General features: G+C 33.7%; 1 protein-coding gene across 1 annotated transcript; it reads right to left on the bottom strand.

Moving 5' to 3' along the window:
* Window positions 1-626: 626 nt before the first annotated feature.
* On the bottom strand, window positions 627-10,019 carry LOC148942164 (actin 403-like). Its single transcript, XM_089102912.1, has 6 exons — window positions 9,995-10,019; window positions 7,617-7,762; window positions 5,234-5,473; window positions 4,013-4,387; window positions 2,881-3,043; window positions 627-892 (listed from the first exon to the last, which is right to left on the bottom strand). Exons 2-6 carry the CDS (start codon window positions 7,740-7,742, stop codon window positions 666-668), a joined length of 1,131 nt encoding a protein of 376 aa, XP_088959038.1. The 5' UTR covers window positions 7,743-7,762; window positions 9,995-10,019; the 3' UTR covers window positions 627-665.
* Window positions 10,020-15,877: the final 5,858 nt, after the last annotated feature.

Genomic DNA, 15,877 nt, shown 5'->3' with positions numbered 1-15,877 from the left:
CTAACTGATTTTACTGTTTAAGGGTCTTTTTTGAGAAACTTCCAACACAGGCTTTAAAGCATTCAATCAGACATATCAGTTGGAATTAACATACCGGCACCGCTTGGTTGAGAAAATCAACTTAAAATTATCGAAAATTTAATTGTGTTTTTGTTGGAGTGAGTTAGTAGGTTGCAAATAGCGGTTTGTATTATACGGCTTTTTGCACGTCAGATTGAATGGACCACCAAGGATCTTGTACGAGATTCCAATTTGATGAAGTTTTATTTTCTTTGGGTTTAAATACGAGCTGGATAAGCTAGTGAAACAGGCATGTAGGTTCGAAGTCACCACAAATCTGATAGAATAACTTGAACTCGTTAAACCTGTCTTTGCTTTCATAAATTTTGGTGTTCACCATGGTGGAGCACCATTCAGTGTTTTGAAAAACTCTTACCGATATTACATGACATCGCCAAGCTTAGTGTGAGCTAACAAACGATGCTAAATTCAGAAAACTCTTTTCTGTCAGAACTAATCGTAACCTTTAGACAACGGCCTTAGCGAATTGGATTTAACTATAGTGTAAGCCAACATAAAAAAATTTGCTTTTGAAATCTGAGTAATTCGTGTGCAAGCTAGAAAAATACGGGCAAGTCTTTTAGAATGAAAGGGATTAACAAAATTTAGAAACATTTTCTATGGACGATGGATGGCCCAGATTCGTCATATTCCTGCTTGGAGATCCACATCTGTTGGAATGTAGATAGAGATGCAAGAATAGAACCTCCAATCCAAACGGAGTATTTGCGTTCAGGTGGGGCAATGATTTTAATTTTCATTGAAGATGGTGCAAGCATTGTTATTTCCTTTTGCATACGATCTGCAATGCCAGGGAACATGGTAGTACCACCTAAAACAACAAATAATAAATTCAATAAATCATATATAATGCTAAAAAAAACTTTCAAAATTTAAAAACTTAAAATTAAAATGAAATGAAATAATTGAAAAAAGGTTGAAACATTTTAAAAAACGGGTAAAACTTTTCCCAGGGTTTTCTTTTGCACCTGGGAGTCTCAGATTAGTAATCTATTTTATTTATATAAGTATTGAAGCTAGAAGGCACTGGTGAGCAATCTTTATTTTAAACTTATATGTGTCAGTACTGAATCCAGAAGAAGGCTAGAACATGAATAGCTTGGATGCCAAATATGTCGAAAGTAAAAAAAAGGAGAAATATGGAGTAAAGATGAGTTTCTGGTTTTTATTGCGATTGGTTAATCTTTCAATTTTTGCTTTGCTGTGTGTTTTAAGCACTGAGAATAGTATAATACAAGAAAAATTTTAATTGGAAGCTAGTTGAATTGGCTTCGAAGCAAAATATCTAGTCACTGAGGAAAGGACGTGAGCAACTTGTTTTCGGGGAGGGGGGCGTATTGGGAGGAAGGACATCATTTCAAGAGAAATGATTAAGTATTTAACAAAAATGAATTAAGGTGAATTTTACACAAAGAAGTGGGGAAACGTAAATATCTCTTGGTTCTAGGGGGCGGGAACACAAATTCGAAAACCACCCTTTGCGCACTTGCCATGGGACGTTAATGTTAATTTTTGGGAAATTTTTAAGAACCATGGTGTCAGAATAGCTTATAGAAATTCGATGTCCCTGAATGATGTTGCCTCTATGACTTTTTTTTTCTTTTTTCTTCCTACACCTTTGTATAGAAGAGCTGGTCGTAGATACTTAGAGAAAGGTTTGTTGGACTAAAAATTTTAAGTTGTAGCACTTTTTAAGAGTTGAAAGTGATAGCTATAAAATAAGATGCATTTTAAAGCAAAAACTGTATTTTTTGGCATTTACGTCCTGTAAAGAAGGTCAAAATGAAAGAAAATAGAAAATTTAACATTGGCCATTGATTTTTTATGGTCTAAAACCTTAACCAGAGGCTTTGAGCCCTCAGTCTTGAAAAACACCTATATGGTATTCATATCAAATTCTACAGTAGGATCTGAATCCCGCAGCTAGTTCAATGTTGGTTCGCAAATTTTAAGCTGATAATGACATGAATTTTGGGGCAAAATCAATAGTAATACTGATGCTCGTTCCACATCATAGTCACATCTATCGATAAAGAGAGCCAAATATCATGAATGATAAGGCAATTTTCTTAATTTTAGCGTCACACTTTAAAACGCAAAAAATTAAAACGGCAATAAATTAGTTTAAAGAGTTTGCACCAATAGTAATTTGTGTCCAACTGTTCTCTACTAATACTAAGTCTTCTTACTTTTGTCAGATTCCTCTCTCAGTTAGAAAAAACGCTGTTCTAAATTTCCATCTTTTGTAGTTTTAAAAATTATGCCTTAAACCTTGACTCTTATTGGTCAGTAAAGAAATTAATGTTTGAAAGTTGAACAATGTTCAACTCAAGAAATTACGAACAGCGAACGTAATTGGCGCTGTTGTCGTGCGTAATTTTGATTTTGTCGACAAGTAGCCTATGACTATAAAGTGGCACAGGCATGAGACAAATTACAATTTTTAGGCACCAACGACCTTCTTTTTTGCATAAAAACTATATTCGACTGTTTCCTTTGAAATATCCTTGTAGATGCTGCATATGAATTTAGATTTGGGGATATCGGGCTTTTTCTTTCTAACTAGTCGGTTAATATTCTTTTAGAAAGCAATTTATAATGCGACTTATTTTTAAGTTTAAAAATACATTTAGTTAACCTTAATTGGGTCTCAATTCCCCCAGCTACGCATTCCACTCCTGGTCGAAGGCAGAAAATCAGGAAATCAGTACCTGCGCTACGCAGAATATTGGTCCACATGCGAAAAAATTTTGAGATTCAGTGCATATTGGGGCGAATAAAAGTGAAAAGGAATATTACCTGAAAGTACTGTGTTGGCATACAAGTCCTTCCTGATATCTACGTCACATTTCATGATACTATTGTAAGCAGTTTCATGGATACCGCAAGTTTCCATTCCCAAGAAAGATGGTTGGAATAGTGCTTCTGGGCAACGGAATCGTTCATTACCAATGGTAATAATCTACAAAATAAGTAAAAATATATTTATATATAATGAGAAAATATATTTCAGTCAAAACTTTCAGGTGATTGTATACATTTTTTGCCTATACATTTTTTCCCTCCCATTCAGGGACGACGTACTTTTCATTTGGTCCCGGATGGATGGATAACAAGTACAGTCTTTTGGAATCTGTCTTACTTCTTCCATAAAACGTGACTTAGCCATCTTAAACTTTTCTAGAAACCGGTCAAGGATTATAGCTCTAGAAAACGAGATCAAGCCGCATTATTTAGACAGTTTATTGTGTGATATACAGTAAGTCAATAAAGTACCTAACATTAATCTCAGACAGCTCAAACAAGTGTTACTAAACCGTTAAAAATGCCATTTTTAACAGCTATATTTGATTACAGTCAATAGGGTCCAGCTTATTCCCGTGGAAAATTCCCGCCTCCCCCCGTTTAAAATTGAGCAGCCAAAGAGAAAGAATTATTGAACAGAGCGAGAGGATTGAGCATTTAATATTCATATCAAAATACATTCCCAATATATAATTACTTTTGAACTTATGCAAACTATTGTCTGCCTTGAGTGAAGATTTAAGCTGCACCAATATGAAAATAAAGTAAAAAAACTCAATTAATGCATATAAGCTGGTGAACAAAGCGTATTTACACGTTTTGTTTTAATCAAACACGTACAACGAAGACCACTGAGCCTGTTCCCCAAGAATACTACAATTTTCAAAATAATATTAACGTGCTGTAATGTTCACGCAAAATATCTATTTGGTGGCTTGGGGAAAGTGGCTCCTCTCCCAAACGGGAGAGGGAAAAAAATCCAGTGTATTTGTTTGATTTTAATGAACATTTCTTTTCATTTTGGCATACAAAAAATTCTGTACCATCTAAATTAAATTGAGCTATTACTTATACTAAGTGGTAGGATTCACTAATATTGCCCCTCGGGCAATTTCATCTGCCTTACCTGTCCATCGGGAAGCTCATAACTCTTTTCGAGAGAAGTTGAGCTTGCTGCTGTGGCCATCTCTTGTTCAAAATCAAGAGCTACATAGCATAGCTTCTCCTTGATGTCACGAACAATTTCTCTTTCTGCTGTAGTAGTGAAAGTGTAGCCTCTTTCAGTAAGAATCTTCATCAGGTAGTCCGTAAGGTCACGACCAGCAAGATCAAGACGAAGAATAGCGTGGGGGAGGGCATAACCTTCATAGATGGGTACGGTATGAGATACACCATCTCCAGAATCAAGAACTATGCCAGTTGTACGACCTGAAGCATAAAGAGAGAGAACAGCTTGAATGGCTACGTACATTGCTGGGGTGTTGAAGGTTTCGAACATGATCTGCAATAAAGAGATAAATTTAGTAAAACTCATGACATAAAAGATAAATAAAATAAGTAAGTGAATTTCTGGTATTGAGAGATGCACATGTGTACACTTTTAAGACTTGTTTGAATAAAATTTCCGGCATAAAGTTTCTGGTATTTCAATTTCAAATTTTGTATGTGCCAGTAGGCCTATCAAGATGGATTAGTGCCAAAATAAACAAGAACATAATAAACAAGAATGTCTTCTAAAAATACTGGCTTAATTTTATATTAAGAATGTCCCTACTAATCTCTGTCAAATTCCGTTCCTCTCATCACCATCAATAGTAAGTCAAGCATTGGTGTTTATGATTGACCATACAAAATGGCAATCAGATTCTAACAGTTTTTAACAGCTCTTTAACATTGAGGCCCAGCCTTATCCGAATCCCCCCCCCCAAAAAATTGAATTTTCGGAAATCTCCCAAAATTAAAATTTGTAGATACACGATCTTATCTATCTATCTAGATACACGATCGCTAATACACGATCGTTAATACAAAATACAAATCAATAATTTCTGTTTACATTAATTTTTTAGGGGGGAGGAGCTGGGGAAGGGGGGAATATTTTTGTAGAGTGGGGGAATATAGGAAGGATCAACAAATTAGCGGATGGTGGAAGCACTGGTTTACTCTATTTTTATTCTAGAAAAGGAAAAATGACAGGAAAAAATAAATATAGATTTTCGATACTTGAAAACTTATTTACTTGGAATTGAAGCAGCAATAAACTTTCCAAAATATTATTTCCTTAATTTGCATATAATCCACATAACAGCTGAAAATATATGAAGTAGCTTAAAAAGATGTTACATACCTGTGTCATTTTCTCTCTATTGGCTTTCGGGTTCAAGGGAGCCTCTGTCAGGAGGACGGGGTGTTCTTCTGGAGCAACACGAAGCTCATTGTAAAAGGTATGATGCCAAATCTTCTCCATATCATCCCAGTTAGTGACAACACCGTGCTCAATTGGGTATTTGAGGGTAAGGATACCACGTTTACTCTGAGCCTCATCACCGACATAACTGTCTTTTTGGCCCATGCCAACCATTACACCCTAAAAGTGATAAATTGTAAAATCGGATGCTTTTGTGTTAATTTGGTTACAAGTAGATAGATATGAATTTTCAAAATCTACATGTTTAATAATGTAAAGTAGAAAAAATCCCTATAGCCCTTTCAAAATGAGACATTCGATCTGTTTTTTTTTACTCTGTATTGTGTCTAATTGCCAATTTAATTAAGTGTTCATTAACACCAAGCCCATTTGGTAACTGAGACAAGAAGACCCTGTTTTAAAAAAGTGAAAAGGTATTGATTACTATGATTCCACTTATTGTAAAAAATAAGTTTTGCTAAACTAAATAAAATCAACGAAAAAAAAATTTGAAAATTATTCAAACACGTTAATTATTAGATTTCAAAATTTATCTCATTTTAGACTATGCATGTATGGCACGTTTTGAAGTTTTATAGATAACTGAAAAATCTTAAATCAATATTATTTTAAGACAGCCATAACTCGACATTCGTTTTTTTCACGAATTTGTAGATGTTGACAGCATTAAGTTTTGCATTTCATAATAATTTCTTAGTTCAAAACAGAAAACCTATTATAAAAACAAAATCATCAAGCAGAAGTTTTAATTCCAAAAGTTTTGGTTTAGATTGAAAAAAAAAATCGATTTTGTTGGATATAAGGAGAAAATAAAACACTTTTGTAAATATTATTTTGCATTTCTTAAATTCTTGTAGATGGCATTAGTAAACAAAATCCTACTCCTCGAAGCTCCTGGCTCCTACTCGGTGATAAAATCCATTTAAAAAAAACAGTGTTTTTAATTACAACTGACATTTAAACTGATTTAACTGAAACTCATTTAGTGAAAGTTAGGCTTTATCTTTTTCATCATCAGATGCATTAGTTGTTTCCTACCAAAACAATTTCTTAGACCGTGCCGCCTTTCCATTTAAAAAATAAGAATAAAAATATAGAAACATGCAATAAGAGAGCTAAAATAAAGAAACTCAAATATTTCATTTTTAAGAAAATCGAAACCAAAGGCTTTCAAGGTTTCAGGACCTGAAACTCTAACAGCCGTGCTTTTCTGTTGACTCTCAATTGGAAGTTATACCCATTGTGGTCAATCTCTATATTCTCGTTAATTGTAAACCAAAATATAACCTAAACTTAAAGTATCACTATCCCCTATATGATTGCTTCTCTATAACCTAATGATATGAACTCTACAACAGGATTTAGTAGTAGTTTTTTGTATTTTCCTATAGAACAGCAATTAAATTTGAACCCCTTTTAGAATTTACATTTGTCAAAACCCCCAAATCAGATTCCTTGACAAAAAAAAGCGTGGAAATTTGACATTAAAATACATTTTAAGGATCATTTTAAAGATATTAAGCAACATATTTCATATTTGTTCTTTATTGCACAAAAATATGTCATTTTAAACTGCGTTTAGCTGCACCCTGGAAGTATCTTATCAATTTCTTTTTTATAAAGTTTCATTTTTTTTTACTAAACTCGTTTTGTCGTTAGACTTATTCATTATTAATATGAATGCCGAAAACATAGTTGATTATGTTTGTCTACAATAAGCCGGGGCCGACTCTTTTATCGTTTTTATACGATATTAATTAATAATTATCTCCCCAAAACATAATAGAAGAGATTATTTTATTTTAACTATAGAAGTTTTATGGGGAATAAGAAGTTGGGAAAGTTTTTGGCCGCAGCTATTGCACATAGCTCTAGTCTTTTTCTGACCTTTTCCCATTTCTGTTTGACCTTTTTCTATAGTCCATTTAAACTTTAACCTTGATTAAAGTTATTGTATTTTTGTGTTGATCATGACCTGTAAAGGCATCTAATACTAATAAAAATTATATCAAGTTGGATTTTAGTGCTTCTTGTTTTGACCAAGAATTATGCCACAGATATTGAATATTGTCTAAAAATGAGATACAAAGAACAGAAACTTCATTTCAGAACTTATAGGTTAAAGAAACTGCACCATCAATTCAGATAAAGCATATATTAATTGCAGTACTTGCACCCCAATATCAGGATGATCTACCTAGAACAGAGTTGCTACCCTGACCTGGAAGAATTTACTAAATCGGAGAGGAAAAATTTACTAGATTGCATCTGTTTTTACTAAATGCTCAAAAAAAATTCATACCTGGTGACGTGGACGACCAACAATCGAAGGGAAAACAGCACGGGGTGCATCATCACCGGCAAAACCAGCTTTACACATTCCAGATCCATTGTCAACAACCAATGCAGCTACCTCGTCGTCACACATTTTGTAATTTTGGCCTCAATCTAAGAAGAAAAAGCTTTACATATCGAACTAAGCTTTTGAAATTAACATAAACATAATTACAATTTGCCTTAGGCAACCAGGCTTGACACCAACCCCTTTAAGCCTCTGCCCGTCTAAGTTGTAGAAAGGCATTTTCAACATTTTACGTTTTCTCCTAAAACTTACTGATATTTATAATATACTAATATTATCCTACCTCTCCTACAAAACAAGTTCTTGTATAGGTGCAAGATAACTGGGACGAGCCATTCATCATAGCCCTAAATATTCTAGTTCCTCAGAGACCTTTGGCACTTCAGCTAAAATTTAAACGTTTTGACAATTCTATCAATAATTTCCTTTATTTCTGAGATAATCTGCAGCAATCTAACTTCTTGTTTTTTATCTCTACCTCCCCCCACAGAAAAACAGTGAAACAAATTATTGCATACTTGTCTAATTCCTGATTAGACTGAGGCGAATTATTCAAACTTGCCTCAGTCTCATTGGACCGGATGAGACCATGCAAAAATTTGTGTCTTTGGAAATTTGGAATCAATAGGGAGGTGACCAAAGAAGAAACTCTGAACATAAGGAGAAAGAGGAAGAATTTCTGTCATCACATTGACTTCGGGTAATTTTGTTATTGGTAGCACAGTTTTCTTTGATTTGTGTTGGAAATTTTAAATGTATAAGGAAAGTTGAAGTTAAAGAGAATGTAAAGCGGAATTTAGTGAAAATTCAAGGTTATCCTGGTTGAGTTATCCATATTTTAGTTACTAGGCCAGATTCATGAAAGAACCACTTTCCATTGTCGGTCTCAAAGACTCCCGGACACTTTGTTTACGCGAAACAGTAAACTTGTCATTGTTCAAATCATAAAAGAGTCCCTTTTACGCACATTCATCTTAGATGGAAAGTGCACGGAGGGGGGGGGATTCCCAGTACAACCCTTTCACAAACCCTAAGGGCTCCAACAGCTCAAATAAATCAAGTTTTATTCGGATATCTAACGAAAAATTTTAAACTGGAGCTGATCAATGTGTCTAGTGAATAAGTCAGGTGGGCGGTAAGAATTTGAACAGAGATAACATCTCAATGGCTACGTCACTAATAACAGTTTAATCTTTTTTTCACGCAAGGGGGGTCGCAGAACTATTTTAAAACAAAATAGTTTTTGTTTGCCAAATTATTGCAGACAATTTGCCAAAATTATTATGACAAAATAATATCATAATAATTTTGGCAGATTTATTATGGCTTCAAAGCTACAAAACCTTTTACAGCCACGCTAATGAAATGTTCTTAGTAAATGAGGGCCTTAGATACGAAATAGGTTGTTATAAGACACAAACCGAGATGTTATACAAACAAGAGATACTGTAAGTCTATATGCTTGGTGATAGGCCGTAGAAAAGTGTTCAGTGATAGGTTAAGAAATAGGTATCATCTGGTGAGAAAAACGATTTTTCTTCTTTTTTTTGGGAGGGGGGGGGGTAGATTATCTGTACATAATTTACTCAATCCTATTTCTGGAGGAGGTCAGTCAAACTGGTTTTCATTAAGGAACAATTCATTCAACAATAAAATTTCTTTACCTCATTTTATTTTATTATTCCTTATTTCTTTGTGAATTTTCTGGCGAACGTTTAAACCTAAAAGACAATCTTATGCACGGGTATGCATAAGATTTGCAAGCTTGCCGCTGATCACAAAATGTATGGGAATAAATTTCGGATGGAGGGGATCTTTTGGGGAGAGGGAGGGGGCCAAGTGCTCAAATATCTGAGAAAATAATATAAGGGTAACGAATATGTAGTCCCAAGGGCTGGGGAAACAAAAGTGGGAAGGCATCACAACATGCGGAAAGAGTACAATCATGTTAGGGGGGTTCCGTGAGAATAAGTTTCGGGTGGAAAGGATAATCTGGGGAGAGGAAGTGGACAGGTGGTAAAAGATCTGAACAAATGCTAAAAGGCTGGCTAAAATGCAGTCCCAAGGGCTGGGGAAAATAAAGGTGGAAAGACCCTCTGCTCATATTCATGCTGCAAAAGTTATCATCTTCATCTATATATTTAGAAAACTAAGCTTTTATTTATAGGGCACTAGTCTTTCAGCTGCGATGACCATCACAAAACAAGCAAGAACGATATTTTCTGCGAAATTTCACTTATTCATTTTTTTTTTAAACGTATCCCTCAACCACTAGTTTATTGAAAACGCCGAACTTAAGACAATCTAAATACACTTACCGAAGGAGTAGCACAAGAATGAAAACAAATTGCTAAAGAACAAAAGATGTCACGCGCTTATATCGCCTCCTGTGCAAACAGCTCGAGATAAGATATCCGAAAAATAAATATGATGTGATGATGTTGGAAAGTTGCTCATACTTCCGTAAGGAAATATTTAATTGGTTGTATTTTAATTAAATTATAATGTCTATGTGGGTTGATCTAACTTTGAATTCTTATCGAACAAACAGTCTGAAAAAAAAACAATAAAACGAACAGGTGGGACGACTTAAATTTCGCTAAGTTTTGGTTTCATGGAGTTCAAGTTAAATAACTACAAAAGTATCGGTCTGCGGGTCAACCCACTAAAGACAGAGTTTGTGGAATTTTGTCCCTCGGCAAGTAAGCACCCTACATATGTGATGGTTAAAAAAATGAAAATTTCCCCTGGAAATATCACAAAGTACCTGGGAATAAGGCACGGTCATGATATCAGAAGTTCTTGTTAAGTAATAATCGAGAAAATTACCAAGAGTATTCGTTCAAGTTACGGGAAGCTTGTCTCTCTGAAATATAGCTTAAAGATTCTTGCAAAGCTTTACACAGGGGTTTGCTCTCCCTCACCTGCTTTATTTATCTCTGCTATGAGACTGGTTCCCGCAAACTTACAGACTAAAACTCCGGTCTGTGTACTGCAAATACCTGAAGTTTTTGCTTCTATACCCGCTATACGAGAGAAACACATTCGTTTTAAGATCTCAAAATATGGTAGACCCAATTTTCGTTGTGCTGTCTACCGAAACAAGTGCAGAAAAAAACGCGTTGGAAACATTGTTCGAGTTTTTGCCTCTACATTCGATCTACGAGTGCGAATGAAGAAGTTACTACTTAATTTTGTTCTTTGATATTGAGTTTTCTTGTTTTTTTCCCTTTCCTTTTTTCGTATTACTCCGCTTTTTCTCCTTTTTTTGTATGAGCGGGAAACAATAAAATTATATTTATAAAGAAGTTCCACAGATTAAATGCTTGTGTTTTCTGAGTGTAGGTTTATTTTTCTAGATATGCATAAAAATACTGAATGAGGACCACAAAATCAAAATTATACAAAACTAGCCATTATTAAGCCATGGAAAATATGTGAAAAAAATTCTGATCGCTCACACAAATTCCAGCTCGTGTAAAACTCAGAACACAAGATTCAAAACGAGACTCCGCCCAGCAAATTCAAACCCAAGCAAAACTTAGCTCTTGCAAAATTCAACCCGGCAAAAATCATCCCAGCAAAATCCAAAATATATAAAATAGTTAAAACAGAAAAAAAGTTTACAAAAAGAGCAAAGATTACAATGAACTATAACGATGAAAAACTTGAGAGCCATGTCTAATTAGAGTAAAGCTAAGACAGATAGTCTGTGTAAGAGGTAAAGCTGGCATAACCTTTTCAGAATTGTATAAAAATGATTCAATTCACTTGTTGATAGATATTCTATCATCCATTCTAGGGCAGAAATAAGGTGGATAGGCGTAGAGTAAAGTCACACGAAGGAAATTTTGTAAAGTTTTCTTCAGAACTCGATATTTCCATCCTCAAAACAGACTGAAAATAGCTTACACAGAATCAGCAAACCTATATATAACTGAATTGAGCCAGGCCAAATCCAACAGTTCTTTTATCGTTCGGGGAGAGGAATGGGTTGTAAATATGAAAAAGATATGATTGTATGAAAAACATATAGAATTAAAGGAGTTTTTTTGAAAATGTTCTGATTTTTGGAAGGACCCAGGTCTAAAATTCTTCCTCCCTACATAGGGGGCAAGGATTTGAAATTTTGAGTCTTGAATCTTTGCTGGATACGTTTAATTTTACGTGCAATGAGCTTTGCATGGGTAGAATTTTGAGTGGTTTTAATCTTACATGTGCTCAGTCTAGATAGATTTAATTTTTGATCAGCTAAGTATTCTCAATGTTTAGATCAGTATTGGTTGAGTTTTGCTTAGTTTAATTACGCGTGGATTGCATTTGCCTCAGATTGAGTCTGGCTGGCTTGAGGCTTGTCGGTTGGAGTATTTTTATATTAAATTTCTTTTGAGTAGAATTTGCATCAGGTTGAGTTTTGTCGAGTTGAGTTTCGCGAGGTTCTATTTTGCATGAGTAAAACTTTGCGTCGGTTGAATTTTACAAGGTTTTGCAAAGTTGAATTTTGTGCTATATTTTTTCTATGTAAAGCGCTGCCAAGTCAATTTTTTTAGGGACTGAGTTTAGTCTATAATTAATTCAATATACCCAGGAATATTTATGGATTTAGCTCGTGATCTAAAAAAAAAAAAAAAAAAAAAAAAAAAAAAAAATCAATGTCTAGGCAAGTTGAAAAAGCGTACCAAAAAGCAACTTTTCTATAACAGTTGCCCTTTTGATCGTCGTTAGTCACAAACTTATGACCGTAAAATCATGGTTGTCATGTCATATGCAACTTATCAAAGAACTAGCTCTAACCTATGGTAACTGAAAATCTAGAATTATTTTTTGAAAAAAACTGTGGGAAAAGGGAGAATTTCCATTTGAAGCTGATTCTGAAATGGTAAGTGTTACTTCCAGTAGTCTTAATGGTTCAGATTTACTGCAAGAGAATTTTTTATAATTCCAATTAATAGCCTGAAACGGTGTTAGATCTAAATGATCTGACACTGTCGGCAGGACCATAGCTGGAAACTTCATATGGGAGACTTTACAGTCCCCCATCTTGAGCAACAAGAAAAACTATTTTTCCGATAATAGGCAGTAATTCCTCTCTTTTTTTACCAGGGGTGATAGTACCGAACCAATGGTGGTAGAATATTGGGAGAGGACTCATTCGAAATGAAATCGTCATATATAATGTTTTTTCTAAATAGCGAAATATAGCAATATGATATATTGCATTTTTTGACAAAAACTGTATCTTCATATACAAGATGATATAACACGTTCATATTTTTGCAAAATGATATAACACACACATATTTTGGAAAATTGCTTCTTTGGAGTAAGATTCCATATTTAAATACCTCCGTTGCCTTTTTCACTGAAATGTTATTTTATTCTTTGACATAACGTCATAACCTGGTGCTCAGGTTATTTCTTTTATTATAAATTAAAAATAAATTATTGGTTTTGGTTCGTTTTACCATTGGATGGTTTCACCATTCAATAGATATTGGAAAAATATTTTACTGTAACCTTGTTTATTAAAAACAACAAAAATTATCAAGCTCAGGTGTGTTTGAAAAAGTAAAGTCTATAAGACACGATTTTTGACAAAAACTCAATTTTTGGCAGTACAGCCACTATTTTTGACAATGTCGTTTGTTCTTTACTAGGTTCCAGCTAAGAAAAAGGCGAATGCTTTTCCCTGTGTGTAAAATGTTTTCATCATAAATGTATGATGGGTGCAGTGATAGCTGCAACCTAGTAAAGAACAAACCCTGTAAAAAAGTTGCCAAAAATTTAAAAACGCTTTTTGAAATGCTCGTTTTAAGTTTGACTTGATTATTCTTTGCATTTGCTGTTACTTTTGGGTCAGTTTTACTCATTGATAATGGTTTCTGTGCGTTTTATGCTTAGATTATTAATTGACTTTATTTCTGCTCATCTTTGGTTTAAGACAGCTTTTTACTTTTCTATGAAAAACTTCTTTTTTGTCTGTTTTTAACTAGTCACAGAAAAACAAGGGATATATTATCCCCGGTAGGCTATGCCTGGTGGAAAGAATGTCCTGAATATTGTGCTTTGCTTGCGTCCTTGAGTACTGAAAATATAAATCAGCACTGTTAGTTAAATTGAATTTTAAACTAGTTTTTAGTGCGGTATTGCAAAACAGTCAAAGCTATTTTTTGGCACTATTCTAACATTATTTTTAGCACATAAAGTGGTGAAGTCAAAATAAGTGATTTGATAATACAAAAAAAGGACTTGGCCAATTAGAATTCTGGGAGGCTCATCCACAACTTGAAAAAACAGCGTTACTATTTGTCTATGGATTTGATTCAATTCTATATTTTAAAGGTAAAACAAGAGCCAAATTCAACCAACGCATTTTCAAATATCGCACTATGTACCTCAAAAATAAGCAATGTTCTTATCTAGGTAAATGTCAGTAACAAGTTATTTGATACTGTTTACATAGTAATCACTCGAATTTCTTGCCTTTTATGGTCATACTTTAGGGAATCTATTTTATTCAATGTCTTATCTTTCGAGAGCAATGTTTGAATACAACGTTAAGCGTTTACAATAGATTATTCCGTAATTGCAGTGCATAATAGCATTTTTGGAAAAATGCTAACTATCACTATCTTATTTTTAATTAGTATTTAAGAAACTAGTCTTTTCCTAAGACCAGCAGCAATTATAGTTGCACTAATATGTAATTTTTTATTAGGTTATCATAAGGGTTTTTTACTAAGGGAATTAAATTTGCTCTCTCTAGATATTTTTTTCTTACCCCCAGATTTGCAGAAAAGCCTTTTTAGGGGATATTATACCATTTCTGTTATTATATATTTTATCATATTATACTTTATTAAATACATCATATAATGCTAATTATGTTATTACAGAGTTATTAAATTATTATGTTTACATCATTGCATTCTATTTTTATTTTTATTTTCCTAATTCTGTTTACTACATTATATTACTTTTTATTAAATTACTTTACAATACCTTTATAATAACTTTATCTTATTATATTATAGGCCTATGTAATTGAAAATTTCATTGAATATTGATAAGGATGTTGCACTAAATCAAAGGAAACACGGTGCATTCAAGTTGTCAAAAGGGCGTATTTGAGCCTATCTATATTAATCTCAGGAACAGCTATTGGTATTATGTCATAACGGCTATGGGTATTAAATATGGCTATGGTATATGTCTGTTGTGTCATTTGGACTTCACTAAAAACGAATTGTATTGCAAATATTTTCTTTTATATTGACATCATTGAAAAGTAAAAGTTAAAGAGAAATAAAATTTTAAATTTCTAATTTTCCAGGAATTAAAATCACTATATAATTAACCATTCAGTTTGTTTTCATTAGTTCTTTCCAGGCATCTTCATTATTATAGTAATTTATGTTTTATTTGTCGTCGGTGTTCAAGATACATATTGTTTTTAACAAAACGCAAATTACTCAATAGGCTTTAAGCTTTTATGGTTAGGGAAGAGGGAAAGGGGGAGTAGCCAAAATCCAGTTTGTAGTAATGTTTGTATGTTTTAAGTTTGGCTTGAAAATTCAACTTAATTTTCACTCTTTTTAAGATTTATCTTAAAACGACTTATCTTAAAACGGGGGGGGGGGGTTGTGCCATCTTCCAAGACAAAATTTCCGGACCTTTCAACAACGTTGAACAAAATGGCTATTTCAAAATTTTGATTGGATGTGTTTGAGAAAATGGGGGGGGGGGGTGTGATAGGGGGGGGGTTAATTGCCCTCCAATCACTTTCGATGACAAATTTTTCGATACGAAGTGCCCTGGTCTAAAACAAACATAATAAAAATAAAATAGATGAACAAATAATACATTGTGCCCACATCACTCTTCACTCTTAACACTTTGGCGTAGAAAAAAATTCTGTTGCAATTCCCCCAAGGTCAAACCGTATTTTTACTCCACTGATTTCCAAGGAGTTGATTGGAGTTATCGAAATGGAGCTTTCTGTGGCTGTTAAAAGGGTGAGTGACGAACTAAATTCATTGATTTTTTTTATTTTGGACTTTCAAAGGAAATTAAAGAGCAATGTAAAAAAAACTTAAAATATACGTTTTAATATCTCAAAATGGCGTACAAAGTGAATATTTCTATTTACACAATAAAGTTGCTTAATAAACAGGCTAGTAGATTTCAATAAAAAAAAATGA

The sequence above is a fragment of the Artemia sp. Qi Xiang Cuo genome, chromosome 17, assembly GCF_049724085.1.
Source record: "Artemia sp. Qi Xiang Cuo chromosome 17, ASM4972408v1, whole genome shotgun sequence".
NCBI classification, from domain to species: Eukaryota; Metazoa; Arthropoda; class Branchiopoda; order Anostraca; family Artemiidae; genus Artemia; species Artemia sp. Qi Xiang Cuo.
Note: the sequence above shows the minus strand (reverse complement) of the source record. Positions and strands in the feature narration are given on the sequence as shown.